General features: G+C 59.6%; 3 protein-coding genes across 3 annotated transcripts; all 3 read right to left on the bottom strand.

The window, feature by feature from the left end:
- Window positions 1-2,197: 2,197 nt before the first annotated feature.
- Window positions 2,198-2,695, bottom strand: LMJF_29_1440 (putative clathrin coat assembly protein; the record flags this gene model as incomplete). Its single annotated transcript, XM_003722176.1, has 1 exon — window positions 2,198-2,695. One exon carries the CDS (start codon window positions 2,693-2,695, stop codon window positions 2,198-2,200), a length of 498 nt encoding a protein of 165 aa, XP_003722224.1.
- A 760-nt stretch (window positions 2,696-3,455) lies between these two features.
- Window positions 3,456-4,976, bottom strand: LMJF_29_1430 (conserved hypothetical protein; the record flags this gene model as incomplete). The annotated part of the gene is made up of 1 exon (XM_003722175.1): window positions 3,456-4,976. One exon carries the CDS (start codon window positions 4,974-4,976, stop codon window positions 3,456-3,458), a length of 1,521 nt encoding a protein of 506 aa, XP_003722223.1.
- Window positions 4,977-10,651: 5,675 nt separating this feature from the next.
- On the bottom strand, window positions 10,652-12,619 carry LMJF_29_1420 (conserved hypothetical protein; the record flags this gene model as incomplete). The annotated part of the gene is made up of 1 exon (XM_003722174.1): window positions 10,652-12,619. One exon carries the CDS (start codon window positions 12,617-12,619, stop codon window positions 10,652-10,654), a length of 1,968 nt encoding a protein of 655 aa, XP_003722222.1.
- Between the last annotated feature and the right edge of the window lie 823 nt (window positions 12,620-13,442).

Genomic DNA, 13,442 nt, shown 5'->3' with positions numbered 1-13,442 from the left:
CGGCGGATCCACTGCCCCTCGGCTCCACGGTGCTTCTGCGCCGCACCCGCCTGCCTGTGTTCCGCGTTCGGCGTGGGAGGTGTACACGCCGAATCACGGCGTTGCCGCGGCGCTTTCGCAGCCCTCGTCCGGGCATGCCGCCAACGGCTCTCCCGCTTTGCGAAGCGCCGCTGCTCGCTGGGCAGAGATGGTGCGGCCACACACAGACATCGAGCCAGGAGCGCCCGCGATGCGCCACGATACAGCACCCATAGATGCAGCGACAAGAGGCTGCAGCCGCGCCTCGTGTGCAGCGATGGCGCTGAGGGCGAAGCAACGGAGCTGGGGCGCGACCCTGGTGCGAGGACACCCGGATCGGCCAAGGCACAGGCAGACAAGTGTGGTGCTTGCCACGGACTTGGTCATCAGTCTCGTGCGCCAGGCCGACATCCCGCGAAGCCGCGCGGCACGAGGCGACGGGAGGACCATGCTTGCCTAGCCCCGCACCGGCACCTGCCCCCGCGCCGCGGATCCCTGCAAGGGCGGGTGGCTGGCAGTGGCGGCATGGGGTGCTGATGCTGCGCTGCCTACTGCTGCGCTGGCGCGTGCTTCTCCGCGGGCCGCCTTCCGCTCGACACGCCCCCGCCTGTGAAAGGCCTGCGGGCTCAGCGGAGGGCGGGATGCCCCCCTGCTGCCTTGCCACACACGCATAGCGGCGTCCCACCTGTGGTGCGGCACATGTGGTCAAGCGGGCCAGCCACGCCCTCTCCCCCACCCCCAGGCAGCGTCGTCGTCCTGCAACAAGCCCGAGGGCGCAGGAATGCGAGCACTGCGCGCAGGTGCGGTCAAGCACAGCCGGCATGGCGTATGAGACCCAGAACAGGCCATGCGCAGGTGAGCAGAGCAGGAGCGATGGGCGAGCCAGGCGCGTGCGTGCGGAGCGTGCGGTGGCCCCTACGTCCGGCCGGGTCTGCGCTGATGAGGCGCAGACGCCGGAAGCACGACGAGAGCACCCCCGAATGGCACCAGCGAGTCGTCCCGACGCGCATGGGGCGAGTCCCCACGCCACATTACGGCACGCCGCGGTTTGGGGCGACTGAGGGGGGAGAGGCATGGCATGCAGGCAGGGTGTGCAAGGTCTCGGAGGGCCCTGGCCTGGGTGTGGCCAACTGCGTTGCTGCGCTCGCCCGGCACGCCCCCGTGACCGCCACCCCCTTCTACACGCACGGCAGACGCCACGGCCTCCGCCCTCGAGCGGGACGCTGTCACTTGACCACGTATATGCTGACGTATATAAGCATTCAACCACAGCTCACACGCCTCGGTCGCACTGCGGTTACATCCGAGTCGTCCAGGACGAGCAGTTCTGCCGTCGAAACCGGGTCATGCGTCCCGTCAGCTTTTCTTGCCCTCCCTCGCACGCACGCCGCGCCATCGGCGACACACGCACAGGGGTGGACGGCATGCCTTGATCCACACGACACCGCCTTCAGTTTAAAGGAGAGATCATGTCTGTGTGTGGAGCGCGGCGGCTGTAAACACCCGCTTCGTTCAATGGGAATGCCAGTATCGCGCCTCTCTCTTGGGCTGGTGCCGTGCGTTTCTCCACCTCTATTCCCCCTCCGTTGCTTATCGGTGGCTTCGCCGCCTGGCCCCCCGCTCGCCGTTTCGGCGGCTTCGCGCCTGCGTTCGGCTGCTGGTCCGCGGAGCAGGCGGGCTTTCCCGCGACAGGGGGGCGGGCCCCCACGCGGCCCCGAGGCGGCGGCTTGGCGGTGGGCGAGGAGGAGGCGGGGGGGGTTTGGGGGGGCGAGGGAGGAAGGGGGCCCGGCGGCCTCGCAAGGCCCAGCCGCCACGCGCGACAGCCCGGCGCAGCTTTTTTTTTCCGCGACCACAAGTGGCCAGCTCCCTCGCCGCGCTCGCCCGGCATGCGCCTCAACCGCCACGCCCTTCTACCTGCACGGCATGCGTGCGAGGGAGGGCAAGAAAAGCTGACGGGACGCATGACCCGATTCGACGGCAGAACTGCTCGTCCTGGTCGACGCGGATGTAACCGCAGTGCGACTGAGGCGTGTGAGCTGTGGTCGTGTGCTCGTGTTTGTGGACGTGTTCGTGGCAGAGTGACACCTTAAAAATAATCTGCAAGCAACGGCCTGTTCGACCCCCTCCCCCAATAAGCCCGCAAACATGATGGCGTTCGGCAGACGGCAGCGGACACCCATCAGACCCCTTTGATGGCGTTGGTCATCTGATCGACAAAAGAGCTGCCCTCGAGCCGCGCCTCGCTGCGCTCTGCGGCAACGTCAAGCCGATCGATGTAGGCAAGCGTGGCACGCTTGTTGCTCAGCAGCAGCTCCCCACCCAGCAGCACCTCGTCAAGGATGAAGTAGGCACGGTGAAAGTTGAAGATCAAGTCGAGCTCGCATACATTGCCAAAGTACTGATCCAGCACCTCGACAAAGTGGTGGATGATCTCCAGCGTAATCAGCTCATTGTCTGTCTTGTCGACGCAGGCGATGAAGTACAGAGAGGCGTAGCGGCGGCCAACGTACTTGCGGCCCTCGACCTCGAACATGCTCGACAGCCGAGCAGAGCGGCCAAGCGCCGCCTGGCACACTTCGCGGATGATTTTTGCCTGCTCCTTCTGCGAGAGCGTCACGTACCATTTGGAGAGCCTTATCTTGCCCTGGCGGCTCATCAGCAGCAGGAACTGAATCATCTCGCGCACACGCGGGGCAGGGACGCGGCAAAGGTATTCCTTTCGTGTGTATGCTGCTTGTCCTTGCCGTGCTGTGCTTCCTTCTTCGTTATTGATTGCGATGTACGCGCGCTTTGCGGCTCTCACTGTCACGTTCGCTCTCGAGCGTGCCGGGATGGTGGAGATGGTGCGAGGCGGGGGGGGGGGAGGAAAAAAAGGGTATCCGAATGGAGTGTAGGTAGGCGTGTTCGAGGGTGAGACGTTGCATGGGCCGTTTGTTCGCCCCCGCAGAAGGAAAGAATAAACCACGCCTGCCACTGTAGGTGGGTGGTGGTGGTGGGGGGGAGGAGAGAGGGTCGGAGACGCTGAGGACGCGGCTTTCGGCGAGCTGGACAGGCGCAAACGGCATTATCGCGGACCCTCGCCACATGGCTCACTCACAAAGCATTTTTCGTTTCGCTTGAGCTTGCTTCTTTCTACTATCGGCATTCATGTGAAAACTCGCAGCGCATTGTTGCCGTACGTCGCCACCTTTCCGAAGGGCTCCCCACACACAACTTTCAAGGCACTGCAAGGGCAAGACAAATGCCCTTGCAGGACCCCTCGACAGGCACTAGGCCATGCACGCTGCGCGGCATCCCCACTTGCATCACCAGCCACGGGGAAGCCGACAGTGCGGCGCTGCAAGGTCGCTCCGTTCGCCACGTGCATGTCAGTATGCGATTCGCTGTTTTTGGAGCATGCATCACACCGCCGCTGAAGCGCGCGCCGTTTGACTGCCTCACCGAAAGCGTACACTGCGGGCCAAAGGGGAGCTGGGTGGCGCCTTCGGCAGTCCGCGGCGATTGTGCATGCGCGCCTTCCGAGCCTCGTCGTGCATCCGAACGGCGCACTCAGCCGCCACGGTGCCGTTGAGCCCATGGGCGGCGAGCCCACCACCTGTATAGGCAACAGTTCCCTCGTTCGACAATGAAGGGGTAATGCACTGCTTGCGCAGCCAGCGCTGCGAGGCCGCGCGGCCGCTGGCCTTGTCCGCCGTTCGATGGCCTTCGTATCGATGGTGCAGATACTCGCGCCCGAAGTCTGTGCGCAGAACGTACTCTAAACGATATACGTACTCGGAGATGCGCCCAAAGATCAGCTCGGACATCAGCAGGCGTGCCGCGCGCGCTGCCAAGGTGGTCAGGTAGGCGTTGCGCTTGTGGTCCTGAAAGATGATCGGCGGGGGGCTCGTGTCCTCTGGAGCGAGGGCCCAGCGGAGGGAGCCGAGGATGGCACGGGGCATGGCGGCGCTCAAGGAGCGCATTGCCATGGATTGTTCGGTTGATAAGGGTGCATCGCTAGTCCCACCTTCGGCGCCTTCGCCGAGAGTCTCTTCGCCGCCGGTGCCGCCCGTCGCGTCATCGCTTGCCGCAACGCCGTCGAACTCCTCTACCGACGATAAAACTGAAATGAGCTCTGGGTTCAACCCTCGGTGTTGCAGCAAGGAGACCGGCACCAGCCGCTCCATCCCACACGTTTCATACGCCGCTGCCAGCCCATAGGCGCCTGTTATCATCTGCGACAGTGCCGAGATTCCGCGCACCTCCCCGTCTGGGAAGATGCGCGTCAGCACCGGCACCACCTCGCTGTGCAAGAGCAAGTGTCCTTGGAAGATCGCTGGAGGGAACACGTCGGGGGCGAGGCACAGCATCCCACACTCCTTCAAGTACAAGAGCAGCAGATGCAGCTCCTCCCGCCGCGCGTACGGGTCACCACGGTCAAAGGCGTCGTAGAACATGCCAAGCGGGTGATCGGGACCCGGCACGTAGAGCCCCTCCTTCAAGAGGCGTTTCACAATCGGCGAGGGCGTTCGTGGCTGCCCGTGTGGGCGCTTCGTGTAGTGACTTCGAAACAGCTCAATGCTGTCCCACACTTTGTCGGATTCCCAGAGTCCTTTGCTGCCGACTACGGAGTTTAGGATCATCTCGAGACAAATATGGTCGCGCTTGCCCAGGTGGTTGTGCCAGCTGTTAACGGGCTCACAGCACAGCTCGCACCAGTGTGGGACCGTTTCCCACACCGATTCCGCTGTTAGTGTGAGGCTTGCAGTTTGCACGGACTGCCGAGGGGTGGCAGGCGGGTCCTGCTTGGGCGACGGGGACGAGCTCGGTGATACAGGAGTCGAGATGGGCTCAGACCTCGGCGCTGCCGTAGACAGACAGCGGCACACACCTGACAGCGCGGTCACGGTCGCCGCCCGCCGCGTCTGCCCATGTAGGAAGTGCCGCGGTGGCTGCCGTAGCGCAGCGCGGCACATCATACCGTGCTGCCGTACGCAGGCCTCTGCCACTTCGGCGGCAACCCAGGACATCCGTGGGGTGCCCGCGCTTATCTTGGCGAATCGAACAAGATTCGCCATCCATTCCTTGCTAGGTCATGCTGACACATGAGCACATTGAGGCGCGTGTGGGAGGTGGAGGCGGGTGCGCACGCGGTGACGAGCATGGAAAGAAGAAAGTGAGAGAGACGGACGAAGAACAAACGGAGTGAAGGCATCCTCTGTGCGCGCTGTGCGTGGGTTGTGTGCGTACGACGAGCGGCAACGCAGGGGAAGAAAAGGGGGTGGGGCACGGGGTAATACTGACCATCAGTTGCGAACTTGCGTGAGCTCGCATCCGAGCAACAAAGACGCAGTACACGGCAAAGATAGAACAGGTAGCACTGTCACACACTGTCGCCTCTTACTCAACGCTTGCACCCGCCAGAGCACGGCATCATCGAAATCGTTGCGGAGAGATTCCTCCCGTTCGTCCGTCGCTCTTCCCCCGCCTTGCCGACTGTGCCGCTTGACACCTTCAGTCTTTGGTGTGTGTGTGTCGTTTTTGTTTGTTCTTGGGGTTGCCTCGGAGGCGCTCGTACGGTATGGCGGAAGCACAAACACAAACACGCAGAGACGAGAAGCAGCAGCACGGTAGGCAACAGCGGAGCGGAATAGGTTGTCCCCCAACCACAAACATAAAAAGAAAACCACACAAAGAGATAAGATGGGTGGGGTGGGGGCTGAAAGAAGCAGCTACGTCGGCAATCGAACCAATGAACAGCGTCAGCAACGAAAAAAAAACGAGAAACACACTCAGATAAGTCGAGGTTCTGTAACTGCCCAGCAGCGGGGGGTAAGGACGAAAAAAAAAACGTGGAAAAGGAACACACACGCTGCCTGCACACAAGCATGCCTCCAACCATTTTCTAAATGAGAGAAGTGCGACCTCTCTTGGGTCTAACGCTCCTCTCCGCCCCTTTACGAATGAGGCGTGAAGATCTAACGCGTGCGTGTGCACGGCTGCAACTCGAACTCGTACGCCTCACGTGTGCCATCTGCGAACGCAAACTCGTTCCTTGAGCGCTCTGCGCCGGAAACCTCCTCTCCTCCCCCAAAGAAAGAGAATATCAGCTAACAAAAGAAGAGCAGTGAGGGAGGGGCGCGCAGTGCGCAACGAGCACAGGAGACGCACACAGAGGGCCATAAGAAGGAGAGAGGGCGGCGCAGCTGTGGGACGAGGATACGCTACCGTGGGAACAGTGCATTTATCGGTAGGAGAGCGCTTCAGAGAAGCGGTGCAAGACGGCAGACGAAGACGCTCAAAAGGCACGCTGCCGTACACAGACAACAGCTGAATCAGCGCCGCTGAAAAACAGGGGAAAACAGGAGGATTAGCCCCCCCCGGCAAGGGAACAACAGAGCATCAATAACAACGAATTCTGCGTGAGCACAGTTATCAAAGTGCGCTGCTGTTGACGAGACGGCACACCTGTCGGTGCGCATCTTCGGTGTGTGCGGTGGCACTCGTTTTCTTCTGGCAGAAGTGCCCCTGAAAGGTAGTGCGCATCCATACGCAGACGTCCGCGCTGGATGGACTATCTCTGTGTAGGCACACCATAGCTTTTTTGCGCCGGTCACGATGCACCTCTCTGCCCCCACCCCGCGTGTGGGATCGTACGCGGGCATGTGTGGGCGACTGTGAGACCCAAAGCGCAACGAAACGAACAGGGCAGATCGACAGCGCCAGGGAGCCGCGGGTGAGAGGAGGAGACGAAGGAGAACGGTGGCACGTGCACAAGGGCGAAACAAACAAGAGGAACGTGCGCATGATACGCTCGCGCAAGGTGCAAAATCGAGCAGGTTCAACAAAACAAGAGAAGGACCACCAACAACAAAAAAGGTGCGGGCGACGGGTAGAGAAGGCCGGCCGATGAGTGTTGCGCACTTGCCGGTGCGTTTGCGAGGAGACAAAGCCGGAGGACTGACAGCGAGTGTGCAGAACGGAGAGGGATGGAGAGACAAAAAGGAGCAAGGCTGAGGTGGGTGCCGTAGACCTCCCCCCCCACAAAGGACCGAGCAGAACGGTACCACCGCGTGCGGATACCTCCACGCATGCCTGCACGCCTAGGCAGACACATGCAAGAACCGACATCAAAAAACCCACAGAAAACTGCTGAGCATTCACAGGCAACACACACACACACACACACACACACGAGTTGGGAGGTAGAGAGTGAACTTCAGTGCAAAGAAATAGAGGGGAGCACCATACGGTGAGGAGAGTACAAAAGTCGAGTAAGGTTACGGTGAGCTTCCAAGGAAGAAACCGGAAAAAAAAACGAGGGCGGGGCAGGTGATGTGGTCCAGTAACCCGAAGGCGTCACCCAAGCAAGAGAGGGTGTACCTAGGGGTTCTTCTACCTCCATGAACACGAAAACACACACACGGATACAGACCTTCGGGCACCTGCACACAAACACCTCAAAAAAACACAGGAGAAGAACGCAACCAAAATTCCAGAAAATCACATGCATTGCGAACCCTTCTGAGCGCCACGGACGCCCTCCATATTAGCCGCCTAACACCACACATTGTCTTTCCCTTGATTCAGCTAGCAGAGGCATTTCTTGATCCGAACACGGCCGCCTTCAGGATCCTGCTCGAGGGCGGAGGCCGTGGCGTCTGCCGTGCGTGTAGAAGGGGGTGGCGGTCACGGGGGCGTGCCGGGCGAGCGCAGCAACGCAGTTGGCCACACCCAGGCCAGGGCCCTCCGAGACCTTGCACACCCTGCCTGCATGCCATGCCTCTCCCCCCTCAGTCGCCCCAAACCGCGGCGTGCCGTAATGTGGCGTGGGGACTCGCCCCATGCGCGTCGGGACGACTCGCTGGTGCCATTCGGGGGTGCTCTCGTCGTGCTTCCGGCGTCTGCGCCTCATCAGCGCAGACCCGGCCGGACGTAGGGGCCACCGCACGCTCCGCACGCACGCGCCTGGCTCGCCCATCGCTCCTGCTCTGCTCACCTGCGCATGGCCTGTTCTGGGTCTCATACGCCATGCCGGCTGTGCTTGACCGCACCTGCGCGCAGTGCTCGCATTCCTGCGCCCTCGGGCTTGTTGCAGGACGACGACGCTGCCTGGGGGTGGGGGAGAGGGCGTGGCTGGCCCGCTTGACCACATGTGCTGCACCACAGGTGGGACGCCGCTATGCGTGTGTGGCAAGGCAGCAGGGGGGCATCCCGCCCTCCGCTGAGCCCGCAGGCCTTTCACAGGCGGGGGCGTGTCGAGCGGAAGGCGGCCCGCGGAGAAGCACGCGCCAGCGCAGCAGTAGGCAGCGCAGCATCAGCACCCCATGCCGCCACTGCCAGCCACCCGCCCTTGCAGGGATCCGCGGCGCGGGGGCAGGTGCCGGTGCGGGGCTGGGCAAGCATGGTCCTCCCGTCGCCTCGCAAGCGCAGCGTCCGTGTTCTTCAGGTGTCGGAAGGCTGCCGCCGCATAAATAGCACAGCTTGTAGTGGGGTGTTCGAGGCGTATCCGGGGCTGCACGTCTCTTCGGTACCGCGCCCGTTATGACTTGTCTTGTCGACACCAAGAACGGGGGCACTGCACCCTGATACCGCGGTTAGGGGGCCGTCGTTATCAGGCAGGGAAGCAACAACGATGAAGGCAAGAAACTTCGGTCACCGCGCAAATAGGGGTGCGTTTTGTTTTGCACTTTGCTTCTTGTCGTATTTCTTGCCCGCTGCCATGATCAGCGTCGAATGAGACACACAAGCACTCTCAAGGGGAGGGGGGAAGACAGCAATGGCTTCCTGGTAAGTGGAGGGAGAAGATAGTGGAATGAGAGAGAGACGCCCACGGGAAGAGATGGGGAAGGCCAAAGTGAGCAGCAGCGAAAGAAGAACTTGGAGGAAAAGGAATGGCACGAAAGGGCGACTGGAGAACCCGAAAAAGAAAGGCAAAATGTGAGCACGGTGACGTAGATGGAAGGGCATATCCACCCTCACACACACACACACATACACACAAACACAAGGGCACAAGGGCGCCCGAGAAACACCTACTCCTCCATGTACAATGAAAGAGAAAGAGCGGGGGGGGGACAAGCAAATGAAGTAGATGCGCCGTCTTCTGCTGATGACACGCAAGTCGGCAAACATGTTCTCTCGCACTCCACCTTGGTCCTCAGCACATCTATGGTGTGAGTTTCTGGTGTCTGCGTCTGTCTCTGCGTCTCGGTACGGCTTGCCAAATGGTGTGCAGAGAGAGAGAGAGAGAGAGACACACACAGAAAACGCTTAAAAAAAACCATGAAGCACGCAGAGCCGTCAATCGCGCTCGTAAAAAGGACACGCAGGCACACACACGATTACATACAAGCATATGGAAAACGAGAACGCAAACGGTAGCATCCAGATACGTACATATACATACATGTATACATATATGTAGTGCGTGGGAGGGAGAAGAACTGTAGTTGTGTGCATGGACGCAGACATGCAGAACGATGCAAAAAAAAGCGAGAAGGGTTCGCCGAGAGCGAAAAAAAAAGAGGGCCTGATTCCCTCCTCTTTTTCTATCATCGACTTTGCTCTCCTGTTTCGTGATGCCACCTAACACGTGCGCACGGGGCTCAGAGTGCCAGGCACAACAAAGGAAAAACGAAAGCAAGAAAGATGCGCGTTTTAGGTGTCGCCTGTGTATGTCCGGGTGCGCAGGGGCACCAAATCTCAGTCTTTATTTTTTGGCGATGATGCGCAGTAGCAGTGATCGAGGCCATCCTCATCCGCAACGGAGGAGGCAAAAAAAAAGCTCGCGAACACACACCCCAGCACGCGGACATGCTCGCCACCGAGTCCTCAAAAGGGAAGGTGTGTCGGAGTAGGACAGGAACTCAGGAGCGAGCCACAACGAAGAGAGCGGTGGGGTGGGGAGGCGGCGAGGCGGAACACAACCAAGCACGGAAAAGGGGAAAAGGGGGAAAGAAACTTGTGCCAAGGTGGAGCGAAAGACAGACACCGGAAAAATAAAAACAACGGAAGGAAACACGTATCATTGAAAAAACTGTCGTACTACCTGAAGCATCTGTTTTTCTGCGTGTGCGCGCGTCGCAGGATGTGAATGGCGGGGAGCGAATGAGGCAAACACGAGGGCAGTGACCGAGGGAGCGAGAAAGGACAAAGGCGAGAAAGGAGTAGAGGTGGATGGGCCACGGGTGAAGCACGACGCACGCACCTACAGGATACAGCTGGTCAAGAAACAAAAGGAATCGAAAACGCTCTTCCCCTATGCCTGTGCAGTGGCCTTGCGTCGCCCTCCTTCTTCTTCTACCCCTTTCCCGTGTTCGCCCATCGGTTTGCCCTCATGTTCGCTTCTTCTCCCTCCACCACTTTCCCCACATGGAAGCGCATCACTTCCGCACGCACCTTCCCATCCGGGCTGGATCGGCACGGAGACGCCATTAAAGCGGCAAAGGGCCAGCAGCACCACGCCTCTGGAGAAGTACAGAGCACCGACAGCCATGCGCTCAAAAGGAGTGCGACGACCCGCTTTAGTGCAACGAGACAAAAAAAAACGTGTGGAAGCAGTGTCCCAACATACGCATATATACAGCCACCGTTGTAAGACACCACTACAAAGAGACATACAGATGACAACACCTACATGCGCTGATGTGCCTCACAGTACGGCAGCACACAAGTTCGTTTCCTGCGCCACACCATCCCCCTGCTGATCGAATCCGCGACACTTCTCTCGTTCCGCGGTCTTCTCAGCGCGGTGCTTGAGAATGAACCTGCGGTAGCGCAGGTGGAGCCATGTGCTACCAACGATCGCCGTTACGTTCACGCACAGCAGGATGACGAAGCTGTTGGCGACGCACTTCTTGCCGGCGCAGACGGGGTAGATGGGGACCCTGCCCGCAGCCAAGTCGGCATCGCGGTTCGCCTTGGCCTGACGATCATACATCTCGCCGTAGCCAAAGCGATTCAGCGCGATGACTGCAATGAAGGCGCCGACGTACATGAAGTTGTAGTACTTGCCGATGTCCTTGGCAAACAGCGTGCGCACCGTCAGCGCCGTGCAGGCCCAGCTGAAGCCGTTGCCGAAGGAATCGAAGAAGAAGCCAATAACGATGGCCTTCGACTCTAGTGGGAGGGCCAGCAAGAAGATGAGGCCGACCACCATGCAGATGGAGGCCACCGGATACGCGATGGTGATGACCGGGCGCGTCTCGGAGGGCTGGCGGTTTACCATGAACTCGAGGATACCCATGGACAGGCGGCCCAGCGCACTCGCTACGCTGATGATGGCGGAGTACATCGTGTTCGTCTTTCGCTCGTATTTATTATTCGATAGTGACTGGTAGATCTGAGCCGAATTGAAGGCCATGACCATGCCGCAGCCCCAGGTTGCCATCGTGTTCCACCAGCACAGCCAGATGTCGGGGCGCTTGAGGCTCTGCCAGAAGGTCGTCTGATACTGCGGATCCTGGTCGGAAATCATCATGCGCGCCTTGTTCTCGTCCTCCAGCATCACGGCATCCTCGAAGGCGACTTGCCGGTGCACCAGCGCCTCATCAGAGGAGTCCGGCACCTTCTTTCCCTTCTTGTCGACCTCACAGTGGCCGTCCTTCAGGTACACCTCGCCAAGCACGTTCTCATCCTCGGCCATTTCTTTGACGGCGGGCTGCAGCACACGCTTCTCATCCTCGTTCTCGAAGCTCATCACCTCGTCCTCCGGGTAGTCGGGGAGGTCCTTGCTCGGCTCCTTCTCCATCCCACCCAGAAACGGGAGCGGGGCCGCCATGAGACCCAGGCATAAGACAAGCACCATGATCACGACCGTGTTGCCCATGCGCGCCGTGTCGCTCGGGTTTGCGTACGCTACACAGAAGGACTGCACTGTCAGGTAGATGACAAGCGCAATAATGATGCCAAAACCAAGGTAGAAGCGAGCCATCGGCGGGTACTGCGTCAGGTAGGCGCGCTCCGTCAGGCGGCGGCGCACCTGCATCTTCTCCGGCACGCGGGTTTTCTCGTGATCAAGGATGTGGTAGGGGGGAAAGCGGATAAAGATGACTGCCACGGTGCCCAGGCAGACAATAAGCGCTGCCATGAAGAACATGTAGTGCGCATCACTGTTCCGGAAGAAGCTATAGTTGATGAGGGCCAGGATGGACGCACCGAGGCCAGTGAAAGTCTTCATGATGGCCACAACAGGGCCCTTCGTCAGCGGAAAGCTGCCCAGCACAGCCATTAGGGAGCCCGTGTCGAAGGAGGAGCAGCCGAGGTTCATGATGGCGCAGAAGACGGCGAGCGTGGGAACGTTACCCTTGATGTTGCCGTTGAAGGCGAGGGCGTAAAGAAGCGCACCGAGAGCGTTGAGCGTACAGGCACACATGCACACCCACATGGGGCCCATGTGATCAAGCAGCATACCCAACGGAAACGTGATGAAGCCGATAACGATACCTATCGTCGTAATCGTGGTCAGGTCCGCACCGGTCAGGTTGAACATATCCGCAAGGTTTTTGCTGATAATGTTGAAACCGTAGAAGGTGGACATGCATGAGCTGGCGCATACGCCTCCAACAAGAATGAGAAAGCGAGAGATCTCGCTGATCCGGTAGTCTGCTGGAGACACCATTTTCTTCACGCTTCAGTCACTGAGGGGAGGAAGGTGTATGGGCAAGGCACGCCTGGGCCAAGAGCGGGATAGGAGGGAGGGTGGTGGTGGTGGTGTGTGGGGGGGGGGCGAAGTTGTACGTCGCTGTGTAGTTTTCTCACGTGTGATGAGGGCCGGTAGGAGGAGAGAGGGTGGGAGTGGGTATAGAACGGTGATAGGTATCGGACGCGTAACGACGGCAGACGGGGTTCGGGAGAGGGGAGCGCCACAAGACTTAAGGCCAAAACAGAACGGTCGAGCCGGCAACCGAAGAAGGCGAAACCCACCAAACGCAGAAAACAAAAAACGAAAATCAGAACGCCTTTTTTCAAACACGCACACGCACACAAAGAGAGCGAGAGAGCGAGAGCCAAGGTCTGGAGGAGCCTCGAAGGCCATGGCAAAATACCCGCATGTCGATGTGTCGACGTGCGGGTGGGGGTAGACGGAGAAGACAAGGCAAGAGAGAAAGAGACAGAGGAAGGAAGGAAAGAAGGGGCAGCGGGTGAGGGTGAGAAGAGAACGAGGTAGGACATGAAACCGCACAGGATTCCCTCTTTTTTCCGCGTGCACTGCCGTGTTAGAGAGAGGAGGTGAATTAAAGGCACCAGCACTTCGCACAACTCACATGCCTGGTCAATGTGCCCTTCGGCTCCGCCTCAGCTTTCACCCTTACCAAGTGCTTCATGAAGTTTTTCTGTTGTTGTTGTTTTTGTTGTAGCTGCGCCTCAGTGCTTTGAATGGCTTCGCCCACCACAGCTGCATTGGATGCCTTCATGAATGGTGCAAGATCAAGGAGAGAAAA

The sequence above is a fragment of the Leishmania major genome, chromosome 29 (assembly GCF_000002725.2).
Source record: "Leishmania major strain Friedlin complete genome, chromosome 29".
In the NCBI taxonomy this organism is placed as follows: Eukaryota; Euglenozoa; class Kinetoplastea; order Trypanosomatida; family Trypanosomatidae; genus Leishmania; species Leishmania major.
The sequence above is the reverse complement of the archived record's forward strand: the minus strand, read 5'-3'. Positions and strand labels throughout refer to the sequence as shown.